This window comes from Mastomys coucha, unplaced genomic scaffold, assembly GCF_008632895.1.
Source record: "Mastomys coucha isolate ucsf_1 unplaced genomic scaffold, UCSF_Mcou_1 pScaffold22, whole genome shotgun sequence".
Classification (NCBI taxonomy): domain Eukaryota; kingdom Metazoa; phylum Chordata; class Mammalia; order Rodentia; family Muridae; genus Mastomys; species Mastomys coucha.
In genome coordinates, this window is record NW_022196905.1 from 264,053,863 (window position 1) to 264,073,449 (window position 19,587).

The 19,587-nt window shown below is 48.4% G+C and overlaps 1 protein-coding gene across 4 annotated transcripts in view; it reads right to left on the reverse strand.

The window, feature by feature from the left end:
* The window catches only part of Sipa1l2 (signal induced proliferation associated 1 like 2), a 143,391-nt gene that overhangs the window by 44,364 nt on the left and 79,440 nt on the right, over positions 1 to 19,587 (reverse strand). For all 4 annotated transcript variants that reach the window (XM_031341826.1, XM_031341825.1, XM_031341827.1 and 1 more), the window contains 5 exons: positions 11,992 to 12,125; positions 10,067 to 10,255; positions 5,936 to 6,110; positions 4,300 to 4,403; positions 600 to 757 (listed from right to left, as the gene is read on the reverse strand). In XM_031341826.1, the coding sequence (XP_031197686.1) occupies positions 600 to 757; positions 4,300 to 4,403; positions 5,936 to 6,110; positions 10,067 to 10,255; positions 11,992 to 12,125 (760 nt within the window). The remainder of the gene's footprint in view (positions 1 to 599; positions 758 to 4,299; positions 4,404 to 5,935; positions 6,111 to 10,066; positions 10,256 to 11,991; positions 12,126 to 19,587) is intronic.

The following is a 19,587-nucleotide window of genomic DNA, read 5'->3' on the forward strand; positions in this document are numbered from 1 at the left end:
ACAGAAGTGAGGACTCAGAGCAGGCCTAACACAGATGGTCTTGGGCTCTGAAGCACATATAGGCCTTTAAAGTCATCAAAGCAAGGATAGGCTCTGGGCCCCAGTGGCCCTGCCTGGAGTCTCTAGGCTTTTGCTTGTGGTTCACTTCCCTGGTGGTGGTGAATGGGCCACACCACCCTGCTGAGAAGCTGGTGTCAGCCATGGGCCCTGTTTAGCCTCTCAGGAAAGCAGAAAATTGAACTCCAATCCCCCTGAGCTGCCATGTACTTCCTTTCTCAAGGGAAGAAGGCAATTACTGCTTGCAAAAATATAATTAGAATGTTGAGGCTGGCTAGGAAATGTAGCTCTGGTGTAGAGCACATGGCTAGTATATACAAAGCCCTGGGTTTAATTCCCAGCACTACCACAAATAAATAACAATTATTTTCAGGCAGGTTATAGCGCCAGCACTTGAGAGGCTGACTTCTTGGCCAGCCTAGGCTATACTGTGGGAGAGGGAGGATGGTCTGAAGGAGGGAAGATAGGCTGAAGGAGGGAGGGAGGCTAGTTATGAAGCTAGAAGAATTGAAAGCCAAATGAGAAGCGGGCTCCAGGCTCACCTGTAGCACACATTTTCAGTGCAGGGGTTGTGCACCTTCACTATGACGAAGACATGCTGGAAGTGTGAACGAATGTTCTTGGGGGTGAATGGGAGGGCGCCGGGCTCTTGGAAGACAATGGTGACAATGTCGTTCCCGATGTGCCTCTTCCTCAGAAGCTGTGCAGGAAAGGAACACCCAGAATGGCACAAAGCCCACTAACACACAACCTGCACCCCTCAGCTGAGGAAGGGACAGACAAGCAGAGCCCTCCTGGGTTCCAGTGGCCTTGGGCATATTGACAACTGGGTGGGCCACAAGCAGAAGACCCCCTAGGAAGAGAAACTCAACATCCATTGTCATCAGGGAACTGGTCCGAGGAGGGAAGTAGGCTACCCTGGGCTACATCCCCACCTGTCCCTTTTACGTAAGAATCTTCTTCTATTTTCTCTCCTTTTATCCAGCTATTTCTTTCATTCTAAAATAGCACTCTAGTGATCAAAATGCTTTGTAAGATATGTCACAGTTTAAGCACTTCAACTTAGAGAGGAGACAGTTTGAGGAGGAGTGACCTAGTGACCTACTGTAGAAAGAGCCCTGGCTTAGACCACAGGCTCCTGGGCTGGCTTGCAATTCTGAAAAACAACTAACACCACCACCACCAACAACAACAAAATGAAAAAAACCAAACACAGGAGGCTGTCTCTGGGGGCAGCATAGGTCTTCAAACTAATTAACTGAAACTTGGCTTTTTGATGCAATCTAGATTAATTAATGAATCCAGAATTCTACTATACTAGTAGCCAGAAAACCTAATTTTTTGTAATCTTGCAAAACTCAAAGTTCAGAGGAGATCCCAGAGCTGCGACTTCTGACTGAGGAGAATGCTCCTCACTGCAAGCTCTTCCTGGACACTTCCTGTGTGGAGTGAGGCCTTAGCACACACCTCACCTGGACAGCCCTCTCTGCTCTTGAAGTTTGGATCTGCAATGTCTCCCAAAAGCTCAAGTAGGAAAGCCTAGTCCCCACGTTGCAGCATTCACCGCAGGACTCTGGCAAGTCAGTAAGGCTGCAGGGCTCTCATCTCCAGTGGATAGATCTACGGAAGGCTTCATGTGGAAAGCACTATGGAGATGAGGAGCTGGGCCTGGCTGGAGGAAGCAGTCCTCTGGGAAGTGCCTTGAGGGACCTTGTGTTCAGCCTTGTCTCTGAGATGCCAAGGAGGCACATAACGTTCCTCTGATTGGCTCTCTGCCTCACCACAGGAACCAGAAACAGAGTCAGGTGACCGTGGGCTGTAACATTTGGAAGCTGTGTGAAACAATAAATCTTTCCTCATCCACACTGATTTTCTCAGGTGTCTTGTCAGTGAGAAGTCTGTTAAGGCTGCATCTCTGCTCTACCAACACCCCTAGGTGCCCCTGTTCCTATTGGTTGATTCACATTCCTATATATATATATATATATATATATATATATATATATATATATATATATGCCTTCTATAGGACAGGAGGTAAGTGATTGGCTTCCTGCCTGCCAAAGGCATGCCCAGCACCAAGCAGGCACTCAGATACATGAGGCACACAAATCATATTCCTTACACTATGCATTAAAAACAATTTTCTGTGACCACATGTCAAGACCTGCATATAGGAGGCTCCTGGAAGTGCGGCCGAGCATCGTGGTTGTGGGCACATACATGCACTGCAGATGCAGCCAGTCATCCACAAAAGAGCTGGTACTGTCACTCCAGGGCTAGGCCTGTCTCCAGGAGTAAGTTACCCTTTACTGGCAACAGAGGCTCTTCAGTTTATTTGTTACCTACAGAGCATGTCTCACTGTCCAGAGCATGAAGCTCAACTTTTAGAAAAATCAAAACGATCCATGGTGAGCCCCCTGGCTTTTCATTTAACATAGTAAAGAGCCAAGGATGTAAAAAGGAAATATTCCTCAAGAAGAATTCTCCATGGGCCAGTGATACCCATGGTCACAGCCTGGAGGTGTCTTGCTTATATCCTGTGGTTAAATTTCTAAGCACAGGGAAATCGCTGTACTTTGAGAGAAAAGTTTTGAAACATGTTTTAATACATAGTATCAGATCCACTGAACCCTCTTGTTCAAATCTGTAGTTTTAAGAGAGTTTTACTTAAACCTCTAAGGAAAATAGATCATTTCAAATTCATGTAAGAAAATACAGTGAAAGCTGTACTAGGCAAAACAATTCTCCCTCTTTCCTGCCATCTGAAATGCTTAGTTTCATATGTTGTAAGCAGACATGGGAAGATCAGAAACGAAGCAACTACTAAAGTAGAACTTGGTCTGGTGTTGTTGCTGGGCACACCTGCAGACCACAGAGCAGTCAGTACCTGTCCTGAACACCACTCACTCGGAGTTCCCAAACAACAGGACTTCTTAGAGTGCTGTGAAGACAGAGCTAAGAGAAGATGTTGGGGTAACCTGTTTTTATATGGAGTGAAGGTGTGTCGCTTTACTGTCAGTGGTTAGTTCTGTACCAGCAGAGAGGACAGGATGGCAGGACTGTGCTGTTGTCATTTCTATGGCCCAAAGCCAGCCTTCCATTTGTAAATGCTTGTCCTTCCGCACCTGCTCGGATACCTGAAGGTCAGACAGCCTTCGATGCCCAAAGGCAATCTATAATTGGATCAGAGATTGTCTCACTGTGGATTGGTTGTAATAAAGATCTGATGGGCAACAGCAGGGCAGGAAGGAGGGGGTGGAACTTCCAGGCAGAAAGGGGAAGAAAACAGAAGACAGAGATTAAGAGCTCAGACTTGGAGGAGAGCAGCCAGACCAAAGCCCAGCAGAGAAAGGTATAGAGCTCTCTGTGTTTTCATCTGCACAGGAAGGAAGGTGTGGCATCCAGAATATACCCATGTGTCTAGGTCAGACTTTAACTCCAATACAAATGTTACAAGCCACATCCTGACAGCTCATGAATGACCATCCCTAGGAGCCTCCAAACACTCAGGCAGCACACTCTTCCTTCAGTCTTCAGGTCATTCTGGACAGAGCCTACATTCTAGAGGTGTTGGGTGTGGAGTAGCTGCCCTGCAGGACTACCTTTAACCCTCAAACTCCCAAGCTCCTGGAGCAGCCCCGCCATTGCTGGTATTTGCTATCATTTCTACCAGCATAGTAAGAAGACTCAACTCATCCAACAGTGATAGAAAACAGCCTGCTAATTACTTTGTGATGTTTTAGGCATTGTTAAGCTTTCGACACTTCCTGAGTCTGAGGGAGTGACGAACAGTGTGACCAGCGCAGTAGAGCCCTCTCCTCACACAAATGGTTAACACACTATGTCATTAAAACAATGAACTAAAGCCCTTGCGAGGAACACCAGCAATGACAGCTCCAGTCCCCGCTGTAGTGACTATCTTCCATAAATAAGTTATTTACCCCCATGGAGAAACCTGTCTGGTCAATTCAGTTGTTCTCATCATTAGCATGGTTAACATGGGGTTCTCTTAAAGAATCTGTGTAGCTAGCATCTCAGCTTCCTGATCAGTGAAAAATACAATGAAGGCTCAGATATCCCACAGTAACAGCCAGAGACTGTCAGCTTACCAGAGCAACCTACGACTTCTAAACTGAGTCTCACTCTCACCCAGGGCTACCTCCATGGTGAACATGGAAGCTGGAAGGATGTGGTGGTGGGCATGGGAGAGCACAGCAAGATGCACACGGGAGTCCTTACCTGCTGCCTGTTGTTTGGCATATACGGAAGCAGTGTTGACACATGGAACATGAGTTCAAAGTCTTTATATGTGGTATAGAGGGAGTGAGTCCCTGTGGAATCCGCTGAAAACAAAGTAATTATAAAGCTAGTCAGGCAAGCACACAATCAGGGCTCTTCCTCTTGGAAGGTGATTTCTGCAGGTGTTTGGGTGGAAAAGCACAAGCCACACTGTGTGTAAACCTGGATGTACTGCCTCAGGCACCCTCTGCTCAGCTGCCATCAGCTCTCACCTGGAGCTGACCCCTACCTCCCCTTTCCTGTCAACTTTCTACTGAGCATGCTCTCACAGACTCAGGGATGCAGGAGGGGAGACTGCTCTCTTCCTGTCTGTCCTTGTATGAACACAGGTCATGATGTTAACGTGAGGCTGAGGAGATGGTTCAGTCAGTTAAGTGCTTGCCAAGTAAGTGTGGGGACCCGAGGTAGAACGGTAGCACCCAGGCAAAAGCTCGGTGAGGCAGTGAGTAGCTGCATGTGATGGTGTGGAGATCGGCTGATGGAAGTCACTGGAGGCCAGTGTAGCCTCATCAGTGAGCTCCAGGTTCACAGAAGGACTCTGTTTAAAAAGCCAAGTGGATGGCCCGCTGGAATGGTCCACTGAGTGACAGACACTGCCACACAAACCTGACAGTCCAAGCCTGATCCCCGGGACCCCCACAAAGCAGCAGGAGATCGGCCTGATGCACCCTAACATCAGGGTCCTGTGGCAAGACAGGACGTGGAAATAGATCTGCCCCATACACAGGAGTTAGACAGCCTGGGGTACTTCATGCAGCAATGGGAACAAGAGCCCCTTTCTCAGCAATGTGGAAAAGGAAATCAACTGCTCCTATGTCCACATGCCCAGCATGGCACATGTGTGTGTATGTTCAGAGTCATACGTGCGAAGTCAAAATTAAAAGTCACAAGGTGGAGAACAATCCAGGAGGATACTGACATGACCTCTGGTCTCCACATGAACATGCATGCACCCACCATAATGTACACAAACATGTACATATACATATACCACACATAAATATTTTAAACAAGAAATGGTGGTATCGGAACTGTTGACTACAAAGCTAGTCATCTGTTGTTTGTTTGTTTGTTTTGTTGTTGTTTTTTTTTCAAGACAGGGTTTCTTTGTATAGCCCTGGCTGTCCTGGAACTCACTCTGTAGACCAGGCTGGCCTCGAACTCAGAAATCCACCTGCCTCTGCCTCCCAAGTGCTGGGATTAAAGGCGTGCGCCACCACCACTCGGTGTTTGTTTGTTTTTTTGAGACAGGATTTCTCTGTATAGTCCTGACTGTCCTGGAACTCACTCTATAGACCAGGCTGGCCTCAAACTCAGATTTCTGCCTGCCTCTGCCTCTGCCTCCCAAGGCGTGTACCACCACTGCCCAGCATCTGTTGTTTTTAAATGTATATAAATACACAAACATGTATATACATAAGCACACAGACTACTAACATACACATGCACATAAACATACACACACAAAAAACACAGAAACTCACACATAAACTGAAGCTGCACAGATGAACACATAGGCTATTTGCATGTACATGTGCATAGACATACAGGAGTGTGCACATGCACACATGCTTACTCTTATTGTCCAGCTGTGCACGGTACTTGCTGAAACCCTTCAGCCGCACTCTCTGGCCTAGGAGGTCCAGGAACTCCTCGAAGGCCGGCCCTGCGGTTTCGTTGTTGTACATTTCCTCTTCCGTGCTCTGCCCAGCTTTGCAGTACAGGATCCCAATTTTGTGCTGGAAGCTCAGCTGAAATGAGAGGAAACATGATGAACTTGGCAAGCGACTCCAGACCTGCTTGCTTCCAGCCAAGTCAAAGCTGCGGAAGCCTGGGATCCGGTTCCCAGGAAAGCATGCTGGAAAAATTCCCAAAAGCAACTCTAGGAGTGAAAAGCCCTGAGGAGTAGCGTCTGTGGCCTGAGCCATGTGGGAATCGAGAAGAAGAGTGGGCAGCCCTGTTCAGATATGAAGCTAAAAACACAACTGCACACACACCTCATCTAACACACTGAGTGGCATAATTAGGATTAGCTTCCAAGTGAGGAACAGGGAAAGGCCAAGGACTTAAGATGCATTTTCTCTCTGCCTCTCCTGTCTTTTTGTTCTGTAATTTATTTGAACATTCATGGAAAAATGTTGGCTCAAAGGAGGGAAATCAAATCAAATTAAGGTCGAGTAAGAAAAGAATTCCAGCAAGGACTGCAATTCGTGTGTGTGCATAGAAAATGTTTTGTTTCCACCAAAGTAAGTTTGGTCGTACAATTACAGTCATTTCTCACATTTTTGACTATTTTGAGAAGAAAACATTGGCTGTAGACACGCTACTTCAGAAAGAGCTGTAGCGGCAACTGAACAGCTCCTGCCACAGCTCTACCTCTGAGTCAATGCTGTGTTGAGGTAGAAGCCGCAGCTTTTCTCCAGAGCCAGAGAGAGACTAGCTACAGCCTCAGCAATTGATTATTTTCCCCAAAGACCTACTTCTTAGTCATGCTAGCAGAGGCCTTGGGCATCCTAGAAGCAGCTGAGTCTGAAAGACGGACAGGCTCACCAACTCCCTGCAAATGTGGAGCCATAACTCGTTGGACTTGAGTCCTGAGATGGGAGGCTCAGCCCTAATAGAACCCCATATCTGACCCCAGCAGTAAAGCAAGGCAGAGTAACAGGCAGTTCTTGGAGCAAGAACACAGAATGGACAGTCTAGTCCACCTCATTATCCATGGCAAAAGAGCGCTGACAGAAGTCTCCCTATCTTTTTTATGGGTGCCCACAGCATGACAGAATCATTTTTCTCTGTTGACAGATACTAGGGTGAGTGGGGAGTGTGGGGCCACAAGCTCCTTCCTCATCACAAAGATGGTAATGATGACTCTGGCCTCGGCTATGGGCTGAGAAAGGCTGAGCACCAGCTACCGAGCACCTGGTATTATGGCCTTATTCTTTGCTGTGCTCAAAAAGGAAAAATCGCCCCAGAAAAAAAAAAAATCACCTAATTTAAAAATGCTTTGTTGTTTCTTTATGTACAGCAGTTGGGCCTAAGTTGCTTGGGAGATAATTTAGGACCTTCAGAACTTTGGGGACACTGAGGGAATTAACCTAACTGAGAATCCAGATTGACATAGAGATGCTACAAACATGCACCTTGCACAGTGGGCAGTCCATACATACTGACTTCTCCATTACCAAAGAGTGTGCAGTGTCCACTATTAAACACTGGAGTGTCAGATGCCATGCCCCCATGTCTTGAGGTGTGGTTCAGGCTGGCTGAGCAGAGTCTCCATGGGCCTGCATGCGTTCCCTGACTCCCCACACCTGGCAGACTTAAGGAATCCTTGAGACTGAGATCTTGGGAGGCTCCCCATTCAGTACTGTGCTGACTCTCACATTCTGCCATTGAGGCACCCAAAACCCCTAACCGTCTAGATTCAAACCGAGAATGGGAGTGGAGTTTCCAAACACTAGGCCTGTGTCACCAGTACCAAGACCCTCTGGAAACGACAACAGTCAGAACTTAGATCTTGCAAATACATGGTAACATACAACATGGCCAGGGACAGGGCTGGTTGTCAGCATCACACCTCCATCACTTGCTCTCCAGTGAGTAGTCAGCAAGATGGAACATCAGGTAAAAATGCTTGCAGGGATCCAGAACCACTGGAAACAATGTAACCATATCTGGGAAGTGACCTACTGTCACTTGGCCTCTTAGAAAACTAAAACATGGTCAAAATGGCTTCTCATCTACTAGAAGCCAGCAGCAGGCTCTGCTGTTCACTGTCACAGACAAGCAGACATCTTGACTCCCTTCTTCTCAGACCAACCTTCCAGCCCTCACCTGCTGACCTCAGGCTGATCTCAATTACATTAGCTTGGTGTTTGGCCAATGTAACTCATGCAAGAGAAACAGCTGGGCAGTGGTAGCACACACCTTTAATCCCAGCACTTGGGAGGCAGAGGCAGAGGCAGGAGGATTTCTGAGTTTGAGGCTAGTCTGGTCTACAGAGTGAGTTCCAGGACAGCCAGGGGAAAAAAAGAAAAAAAGAAAAAGAAGAGAAGAGAAGAGAAGAGAAGAGAAGAGAAGAGAAGAGAAGAGAAGAGAAGAGAAGAGAAACAGCAGGCAGGGGTGTGAGGGAAGCAGCAGAGCTGGAACCTGAGAACTGGGGCACACTCACTGCAATGTGAGAGCCATGACACACTCAAACACTACTAGACTGTCAGCTTCCTGTGGCTCAGGGCCCAGAGCAGGATACACACACAGACAGTAGGGGACTCAACCACATCTATTCCCCCTGGGTCAGGATCAAGTTTGGCCACTCTGTCCCCAACACCAGAATCTTTAGGTAGTAGTTTGAATAAGAATGAGCTCCAAAGGTTCACATATTTGAATGCTTATTCAGCAGGGGGTTGGTACTGTTGAGGAGGGTTAAAGAGATGAGGTACAGCCTACTTACAGGAAGTGTGTCACAGGGGTGGGCTTTGAAGTTTCAAAAGCCCACACTAAGCCAACCTCCCCCCTCTCTGTTCATGAATCAGGATGTACAACACTCAGCTCCTTCTCCAGCACCGTGTATCCCAGCATGCCACCATGCTTCCTGCCATGATAATGGACTATCTGTAAGCAAGTTCACAATTAAATGCTTTCTTTTATAAAAGTTGCCTTGGTCACAGTGTCTCTTCACAGCAACAGAACAGTGACTAAGACAGCTTGTCATTATCAGCAATAAGAACACAAATGAAAATGGCAAGAAAGAAAGGCCATGAACTTCCTTGAAATCCTGCTGCTCAGTTCCGGCTCGACCTCGGAGCTCAGTTGGGGGTGTGAATCTGAGGCCTTGGTGGAGCAAATGTGATGTCTACCTGATATGTCAGGGCCATGTAGCCAAAGGAGAGGAGCAGCTGGCCTTCAGGACAGACTCTGTCCCAGATGCTATACTGAGGTGTGTGTCTGGAGACCAGCCTATGCATTCCCTGCTGTGTAAACTACAACAGTCTTTGAAAAGGAAAAAAGAAATGGGTGTAAAGAGTACTTGCTGCCCATGCAGAGGACCCAACGTCAACTCCCAGCACCCAGATGATGGCGCAGGATCACTGTCATCTGACTGAAACAGGACCGAAAGGTCAGCTGGTGCTCAGGTCTACACATCATCCCAGAATACCACCACATTAGCATGGCAAAGCCAGGAGAGAAAGCAAACACCTGGGTCCTGCCTCCACAACTGGCCCCTGGACATCCAGTTCTCAGACAGTGTCACCCAAGGGTTCACAATGCCAGGTAGACCTTCTGGTCCTGCCTGGCTTATGGCCACGAATCACTTGCCTCGACATGAGAACATGGCAGGCTACAGCTGTCATGTGGTCTGTTCCCACAAAGCAAAGCCACATGGGTTTGGGAAAAATGAAGCCTCTGTGGAATTGGCTATAGTGGTCTTCGGGGGTCACACACTTCACTTGAAGGCAAAGGAAAGAATATGAGAAATCTAGTGTGGGGGGGGGTGACTAAATTCAATTATGATCCCAGCCTTTAGTCTGTACAGGTCATGTTTATAATTCTGACTACCTTGGAGACTGAGGCAGGAGGATTCTGAGTTCAAGACCAGCCAAAGACACAGTAAGCACTTTCTGGGGGTGGTGTTATACAAGTGGAAAGCTTCATTTTCAAGTGTGCAATACAGGTTTGTATGACCTTCCTGGTCACACGCTGTACATACCCCTTGTTCATCCAGCTTGAGCAACTGCTCTGGGACCTTCGGGGAGTTGGATGCTTGCCGCAGACACTGGATACTCAGCTCTGGGATAACATACTCCAGGACTTCCTTGAGGGGCAGGCCCCGGGCAGTGCCGTGCCGGGCTGTGGAGGGGACAGCATCTTCTAGGATTGCTCCCCTCAAAGTTGTAAGCTGTGGCAAATGAGACTCCAGTTAGTACTTGTTGCTGGTTATTCCACAAGGGGATCTAACCCTTTATCAAATGGAAGCAAGGCACTCCATCTGAAAACATAATGGAACATGCCTTTTATCAACAACATCCCTACAGAGGGATGGGAAGACATTAGAGGGGCTGAGACAAACAGAAGAGAGCCTAAGAAAGGAGCCAGAGTCTCAGACATCTGACGCTCTAACGCCCCACGAGAAGGCTGCTGAGGAGGAGCACAGGTGCAGAAGACACCCCTTCCTTCCAACTGCGCCCTTCTGATTATCCCTGCCACTCCTTTCCATGTCTTCTGTTTGAAGACTGAACCCATGCTGAACACCCCTGGGGCTGCATGTGGGTGGCTGAGAGGAGGACCACTGAACACAGTCTTGTGTTTTGCTCTATTATAATACCTTGGAAACCTGGTGTGGTGTTCTGAATGAGAATATAGGCTCATATATTTGAATGCTTGGTCCCTGGTTGGTGGAACTGTTTGGGAAGGATTAGGAAGGGAGGCCTTGTTAGCCTGGAGGATGCTTTGAGGTTTCAAAAGCCCAGGTCTTTCTGTTAGCTCTCTCTCTGCCTCCTGCTTATAAATCAAGGATGTGAGCTCTTAGCTACTGTTCCAGTACCATGCCTGCTTACAGCCATGGTTCCTACCATGATGATCATGGACTCTAATCCTTGGAAACCATGAGCACCAGTAAATGCTTTCTTTTAGATTGCCTTGGTCATGGTGTCTTCACATTAACAGAAGTAAGGAAGACACTTAGGTCACTGTTCCAGGCTGTCATGATAGGAAAGCCACTGCCCTGTGGTCCAAGAGATCTTACTGCTTGACCTTGGGAACCAAGTGTCATCCCAGAGACACATGGTACACACTCTAGCCATGCTGTCAATAGGTGGAGGGGGGGTGACTAGCATGACAGCCACCACAGCAGCTGGTTTCATCAATTATTTAAATTCAATTATGATCCCAGCCTTTAGTCTGTACAGTCTATCTTCAAAGCTGACACTCAAGGCAAGGGCTTAGCTCATAGGAGCATAGTCACCCTCAGCTCAGCATCGTCAGCACCTAGTCAGTCTAGCCCAACAGGACATCTGCAAACACTAGCTGAGACGCAGTGTCACCATGCTTACAGAAACATAGGAAAGAAGAAAGCCTAAAGTGGTCAGCTTGCACATTTGGAAGATATGCCAAACAGGCCCCACTCTGATTATGTGGGCCAAAGGACCAAGACCTGCTATGCAGGGGAACCTGATTCCTTATGGTGGTTGGTGTCTGCTGTTTAGCTGCACAATGTGTGTAAAGACCTTGGTTTTTACTCAGTATGAAGCCCGTGGAGCACGACAAGCTGCTCTCCGCCATGGTGTGGGGTGGACGGACATGTGGTCACCTTGGTCATGCTTGCCTGTCACACGCCAGCCCCACTGCAGGTTGCCTCATCTTTTCCATTTGGTTTTAAACTCATTTCTCACTGGGAACTGTGCAGATTGCATCTGTTCTCACGTCTCAGCCCCAGAACTGTCCACCTTCACCATGCTGTCCTATCATGCAATGTGGTAAGACTGTGGTGACCTGAGAACCAGGACAGGCTTCCAAGTGTCCTTAGGATGAAGCCACATAACCACCTCTCAGTCTCCTCAGTAGATGACTGACATCAAAGCCAGATTTTCTAAAACTAAGTAGAAGGTATGGCAATGACTGACAGTGACTACTTACCTCACTTGTCCTGAAGGCCACCCTGTAGTTGAACTGCGACCCTTCTTTCTCCCTGGGATCTTCCACCTTCTCCCTCCGGATGCTGACTGCCACAGGGCCAAGATTCTCATCTATTCCAAAGTAGTTCTGGTGTTCTGCGATTCAAAACAGTAGATTCGAAGAGAGTGATGCTGTAGCAGCAGTTCAAGTAGTGAGTCCCAGAGCTGTGCCACACACAAAGCTACATACACCATGATCCTTTCCATAGCTGGGATCCTCTGGCTTCAGATCTAGACAAGTTACCTAGCTGGTGTCATCTCATGGGCTACCTCTCTGCTTTCCTACTCTGCTTTGCACTGTCACAGTATGCCGAGGGTCCCACCTCAAAGCTGCTGTTCTGTAGATGGCACCATTGGGAAGACAGGCCAGTATCCTCACTATGGGGTGGGGAGGGGCATGGCTCCTCAAGAGTCAGCAAGGAGACTGCACTGCTCCATTCCATATGGAAGGTGACCTTATCACACTGAATGAGACTTCTGAGGTTACCCAATGAGCCATTCAGACTAGCCAGAGTAATCTCAGCCATCAGTGGAGTGGCAAAGGTCACCGTGTCATTAAACTGTCCCTAGTGTCTAAGGGGAAATTTAGAGACAGGAAGTACATGATGGTTTCTGGGCTGTGAAGGTCACTGCCTCTACAAATCCAGTAACTCCCTCTGCCACGCTGACAGTTCATCTTTTCTTCCCTGGTCCTTGTGTGACACCTGAGTCACACAATCCCATGGCAGGGATGGACCTTGGGGTGTCCCATCTACCAAGCAGAGGATGTCACAGGACATTTTTTAATGGATAGTCACCAGCCTGTACTCTTCTACATAATAGTCACATGACAGGGGACATTTAGCAGTGTAGACACAGGGGAACATTCAAGGAAGCGATCCCCACTCACAATGTGATCCTCCTCCCAGTGATGGGTACGCCCCACTCTATGGACAACTCTGAGGAGTCACTCTGTTTCACTGTAGCTCCCATCCTGATGTTTCCTCAGAAACAGCTCATCTTACCACTGCACAGCAGAGGCAGCCAGGCCTTATCAAACACAGGAACAGTTGCCATATACCCACTGACATAGGTTAACAGCATGTCTATCGTTAGAAGCCACATCAGACAGTGATTCATGCAGAACAGGGGGGGGGAGATGGGACCCCCAGGAACTGTTCATTCATGGTCAGTTCTCCAAGGGTTATATCCTTCAACCCTGATTTTTTTTCCCCACCCTTACACAAAACACTATATTTATCCCCTCTGAATGCTACCTTCTAGGTTTTAGCAGCTCTTGCCCAATGCTCAGTTTTTGAGTTTGGGAAGCCTGCAGCTCTTCAAGGGTCCTAGCTGTGATTTTGTGCTCTGAGAACTTCTGGAGAGATCTGAAGTCACCAAAGGGGCAACTGCCTGCTCCACTCCAGCCAACACTGCCCAAATTGGTTCTGCAATGCAGATCATTTGTTTTATACTGCTTGGGGACCAGACTAGTGTAACACAGATATTCAGTCTTCCTAGAGCCAGGTGGGGCCAGAAACCGAGAGGCTACTTTTGGGGTGAAGGTGGATCAGTTTCAGATTGGTATCTACCTGGTATCTACCTGTGTGGTAGATACCAATATGCGCTGCCAACATCCGAGACAGTGGACAGGGCAATGTCACCAGACACACATCAGGTTTGAAGAAGCTGAGCAGCCATTTGTGACTGCAATCAGTATTTTAAAACCACAGTGCAAGGATGTTAACTGTTTACTTCAGTGTGTCTTGTTCTCTTGATATGCATTAGTGACAAGGGGCCCAGGACACTGCACTAAACCTGCCTTTAGAGCAGACAAGGATCAGTCTAGAGCTTTCCAAGCTGCAGCTAACTATCTCTCCACATATTTGGTATTTGGTGTTCTACTCTTCTTGGCAATGCTCTGTAGCACTCTGGGATGGTCACTCACCTTTCTTCAAATTACACACACACACACACACACACACACACACACACACACACACACTCCCACCCCTCAAGTTTCTGTGTTTTCTAAGAGACTGTTGAAGATTTTAGATGTGAGTTTCCCACAGGCTTGTTGTCCTGTAAGGACTCCCTGGGCAAATGCAGCTGTATATGCAGTCGTCTGTTTAAGATGACAGTGGCACATACTACTCCACTGAATCAGAAACGGTGTTTTGAAGAACTAGAGAACTCTCGGCTCTGTCATCAAAGGCGACAAGGAGCAGAGCCTAGTGATCAGAGAATACAGGAAGGTGCCCTCTCACCACTCTTGTAGACCTATGTCCCAGCCACATCTTGCTTCCATTTCTGGCTCTGCCTCTGACTCACTCACACGCCTGCATTTCTGAATGCAGATGTGGAGGTGAGGTCCTCACGGTCCACAGGCATCATGCCTGTGGCTCAGACCCCATAGCAGTTCCACCTCACCAGTCTTTGCTAGGAACCTCCCGGTGATGCCTTTAGCTTTGGTAAAAGGTTTGTGGAATGCCTGCATATGTTTCTAAAGAAATTAAAATTTTTCCTAGATTTGAGAACATGCTGCCCACAGACCATGAAGATGTGAACAGAGGCTATGCTCTGTCCCCTCCCCCACTTCCCCAGAGGGAACAAAGGCAACTCTTTTAAAGGACATCCTGCATGCCTTTCAGGAAAGACCTCTGTTAATTTTGTTCTAAGAAGCCCTGCCACTCTGGACAGAGGCTCATGAGCAAGCCCCTCATAGCTGTGTGCATTCAGACCCTGGCCCCCCACAGCTTGGTCTTATTTCTAAACCAATGAGCTGATGATTTCCATAAAATTGCTTCAAGAGTGAATCAAATGAAATCCTTCCCTGGCAGAGTAGAAACCACAAGAAAGCTGTGGATAAGTTGAATGAAAATCCACACACCACACGAACACAATAGAACAGGATAAAAAAAAAAAAGAGGTTAACAAGACTGCAGTGTGGGAATGAGAGTCACAGAATCTTGGTGTTATATTCTGGCTGTTCCATCAAGAAGGGAGCAAAGGGCTGGGGTGCCTGGGACCCTAGCCCAAGGCTGTTTCTAGACTCTGCAGTATCTTAAAAGGGAGACTGATTAGTTGGTAAGTCATCAATGAGTCTGGGGCCTGAAGAGATGGATGAGGGCAGCTCTGCCAGGCAGTTGGTGCCAGTGATAAAGCACACAGCAAGATCAGAGCAACCACAGCCCTGGGACCCGTGTCCTCTAAGCCCCTGGAGCCTGTGACTCCTGTATCCTAAAAAGCAGCTTACAGGTTCTCTGCCTTCCAGCAACTAGCTGGTCACTTTGTTTTTGAATGCTGCTGACTGGGGTGACATGGCACAGCTGATCACCTTTCCCTCTAGTCAACTGTGTGCCTGCATTTCAGGTTGTTGGCTACAATGCGCTTTTAGGAGCTGTGGATAAAAGACAATCAAAGCGCAGCAAATGGGCAAGTGAAGATTCTGCCTCAGAATGCCACTGTGAAGTCACACTCAGCCTTGAGAAACCCATACTCCTGCATTATGAACCCATTCCCCCATGTAGGAAGACTGAGGTACTGGTGCCACATGCCTCTGATCCAAACTTAACCAAATCACTAATACGCTTGGAAAATCCACAGCACTGAAGTGAAATAATGAAATGTTTAAAAATATTACACTTGCTTCATACAAAACCAATACAAGGCCCATGTTTTAGAAGGGGTCAAAGGTGAGAGGTTATGTGACCTGCTGTAGGATTGCAGACAGCCTGGTAGCAGCACTTCTATGAATAGCTCTAGGGGATGCCTTCACACAAGAGATGAAAACCAAGCCACCCATCTCCATAGACAACATGCATGAAGACTGGATTCCTAAACCCCACCCAAACGTCCTGTAATTCCTGACAGGGAGGAAGGCAGAGGCAGGAGGTCCCTGCAGTGACCTGGCAAGCCAGACCAGTAAGCACTGGTTTCAGCTGGGAGACCCTGCCTCTGGGTAGAGTTCAGAAGGACTCCTGGGGTCAACCTCAGGTCTCCAAATGCATGGGTACACACGTGAAGGCCCACAAAGGACGGAGGGAGCCATCGCCAGCCTCCTCTGCTCACTGCACTTCTCAGTTGAGTTGTCTCGGAAGGGGGAGTTGGTATCTCTGAGTAAAAGGCTGCTGGGGAAGCTTAGCTCTCTAGCCTCTCTGCATTCTGAGATGGGAGGGCGCATGGAGCTTGGAGTCGAGCAGATGCACAGTGGGCTTTACTAAGGTCCCAGGACCTGGGGGACCTTCCACAATGGTAACCTTCACTTCTAACTTACTGTACCAGAGCAGAATATGCCTGAGGTCTCCACTTTGGCCTTCAAGCAAGCCTCACAGAAAAGCAGCACCCTCCTTCCTGTTTCTCCATGGCTGACCTAAGAGCTGCCCAGGTCTAGTGTGAACAGGCCTTTGCAGGTTCTTACACTGACTCCCTGCATTCCCACTGCCTGCACAGGAGAGCAAGTGCCTGGCATTGTCCCTTGGTGCCAAAGTCTCAGGTCATCTGGGCAGTTCCTCTTGCTATGAGTTCCTGGACTCAATGGACCTGTTTGCAGCAGTGATGAGGGCCTGGGAGAGAGGCTAAGCCCAGTCCATCAACAGTGTCCTCTCGGAGAGGAATGTGTGTCTTAGAATAGTACTCTTGCTAGGTGGCACTCTGCTCACCCTTGTGAATTTAACAGTGCCCAACTCCCTTTTAGTCACTGACTCTATAAAATGGGAAGAAAAGGCAGGGATGTGAAACTCAAAGGAAAGAGTCATGACTGACTCAGCAGAGAGTTCAGGGGATTCATAAGACACACCCCTCCCCCAACCCTCAGGCCAGCGTCAGTGACACTGGAGTGAGTGTGTGTGGAGCTAGGTGGCAGCTTTACCAGACATACTCTCAGCTCCCTTCTGCTTCTCTCCTCATCTCTTAATCAAAACAATGTGCCGCCTTTAATTCTGTGTCTCGGTGTGACAGAGACAATGGCCTCTTTCAGGAGAGAAGTACACACACATACACACACACACATACACACACACACACACACACACACACACACACACACACACACACACACAGGGCCCATTCGGTGTGACAGGCACTGCTCTAAGTCCCTTGCAGGATGCCCCTGAATCATTAGCTCATCTTAAAGACAGAGTTGGGTGGGCTAGGAATTCACCAAAGTTCACCTGGCACATCCATAGTCCTGAGTTATCAAGCGTGGATACAGACAGGCAAAGTGGCAGTTCCCGAGTCCCCCAGACACTAGTGCTGAGAGAGAGGATAGTGCAGGGGTTTGGTTTATCAGACTGGCCCCTGAACTTAGGGTCTTGTGCATGGGAGGCAAGTGTTGTATAAGCAGCTCCAGCTCCAACCCAGTGTGAAACTCTTTTGGCTCACAGCATCCTTCATTCTAAGGCTGCAGAGGAAGGTAAGCGCTGGAGAGAAGGGAGCTGGGTGGGAGCTGGTGGAAGCTAATGAAGATGTGAACCCAGACAATATGAGGCTCCCCTACCTGGAGCAGCTTAGTCTGGGCAGTGCCACTGCCACTACAGGGAGCCTCATGTTACTCTGAAACTCTTTGTCCCCTGCTCCTTCCAAGTTGCCTCCACCCCTGAAGAAAGGCAAATGTGTCCTGTCATTTTATATAGGAAAGGGGAGACTGAAAGATGGAAGAAAGAGTGAGGCAGAGAAGGAGAGGGAAAGGAAGTTTGAAGCTAGCGTTGTCAACCTGACAAAATCCGGAGTCACCTGAAAGACAGGCCTGTGGGTACAACTGTGGGGGACCACCTTTATTACATTAATTGACATAGGAAGATCCATCTTAATTGTGAGTAGGACCACTCCTGGGCTGGGTAAAATGGCGCAGACATACTGGATACTGGCTCTCATTCATTCCTCTTTGTTTCCTGACTGCTTCAAGCTCCTGCTATCTAGACTTCCCATCAATGATAAATTCTACCTCGGACTGTGAGTTAAAATAGACCCTTTCTCCCTAAGGTTGCATTTGTCAGCATATTTCAACATGGCGGCAGGGAAGAAGCTAAGGGGGCAGAGGGAGAGCATGGAGGGAGACCATGGGAGGGGGGCAGGGGAGAGAGCACAGGAGGGAGGGGGGTGGGGGAGCATGGAGGAAGAGTATGGAGAGCATGGAGGAAGATCATGGGGAGCATGGAGGAAGATCATGGAGAGCATGGAGGAAGATCATGGGGAGCAAGGAGGGAGAGCACTATTTTACAGCTGTCGGCCTCATCCTCTCTGAAACACACCCCTGTTTAACAAAGTGCCGCCAGGCGGTGGTGGCGCATGCCTTTAATCCCAGCACTTGGGTAGATTTCTGAGTTCGAGGCCAGCCTGGTCTACAGAGTGAGTTCCAGGACAGCCAGGGCTACACAGAGAAACCCTGTCTCAAAAAAACAAAAACAAAAACAAAAACAAAGTTTCAAGAGCTGAACCTTCGGTGCTTGCAGAACCCATATGGGGTGAAGGACAGGACTCTTCCAAGTGGTCTGTGCCACCAAGGAGAGCCCCAGTGAAGGGACAATGCAGAGCAAAGGTCATCAGCAGAGCCAGTGAGAGCTGGCCACACTGTCGGGCTCATTCCTTTCAGACCTCAGGAGGATGCAGTAACAAGTCCTATAGTTTAGACAGGTCATGCTGTTGGCTAGCTCTCTTTATGGTGTCCAGCTCCTCCCTGGTTGACAAATTCCTATCCTTTAGTGGTTGTCCTAGGACACATCTTGGCATCAAGAGCCACCTCTGCATGCCAGTGGCAGAGAACTTATAAAGTCTTTAATACATTAGACAACCCACAGGACCGGGAGTTCCTCAGGGAACAAGGAAGAGATTATCAGCAGGTCCCCTCAGAGACAGGGAAGAGCACTCTGAGGGGACACTCAGAGGAGACAGGGGAGGCACCTATCTGCACCCCAGGCCCTAGAGTCCCCTGGTGGGTCTGTTTTTAACCACATGGTTGTCCAATTGCAGGAGTACTCACTCTGCCTTTCCAGTGACTGAGGCTCTGGGGTTATGCTAGTCTCTACACTTGAACCCTCAGGACTCTGGCCACCAACGTCTGGTCCCTAATGACTCCTGCTATCAATTTTATCTCAAGTCACACTGGGTCACTGGCAAAGAGCTAAGCCCTGAGGAAGCAGGAGTCCCCTCTACATTGAAGCCCAGCAGCTTTCTTCTGAGGTCACTGTCCACTAAGCCTGGGGCTTACCAGGCTTCTTCCCAGTGAAAACCAGGGCCTTCTGTGTATTTCCTCATTCTGTGGGCTTCACAGAACAGTCTAGAAGTCAGCTTTCCAGCTGCTTCCTGGGTCCTTGGCCTAGCCCCCAATCAGAAATGAATCCAAGAGTCTGGCACTGTCAAGCAGCATGGCTGCATCTGCTTGCCATATACACTCCAGGTTGTGCACACACAAGCTAACTCTGGGAGCCGATTAACATATTTCTTTACCGACCTAAAGAGTCTGAGAGTGTTGCTTCCAATGCTCTCCAGTGTCTCCATCATCAATCAAAGAGGGCAGAGGTCACTAGAGAGGTCTTCACAACAAGTGACAGACAAGCACAGCCAGATTAGAAATCTCCAC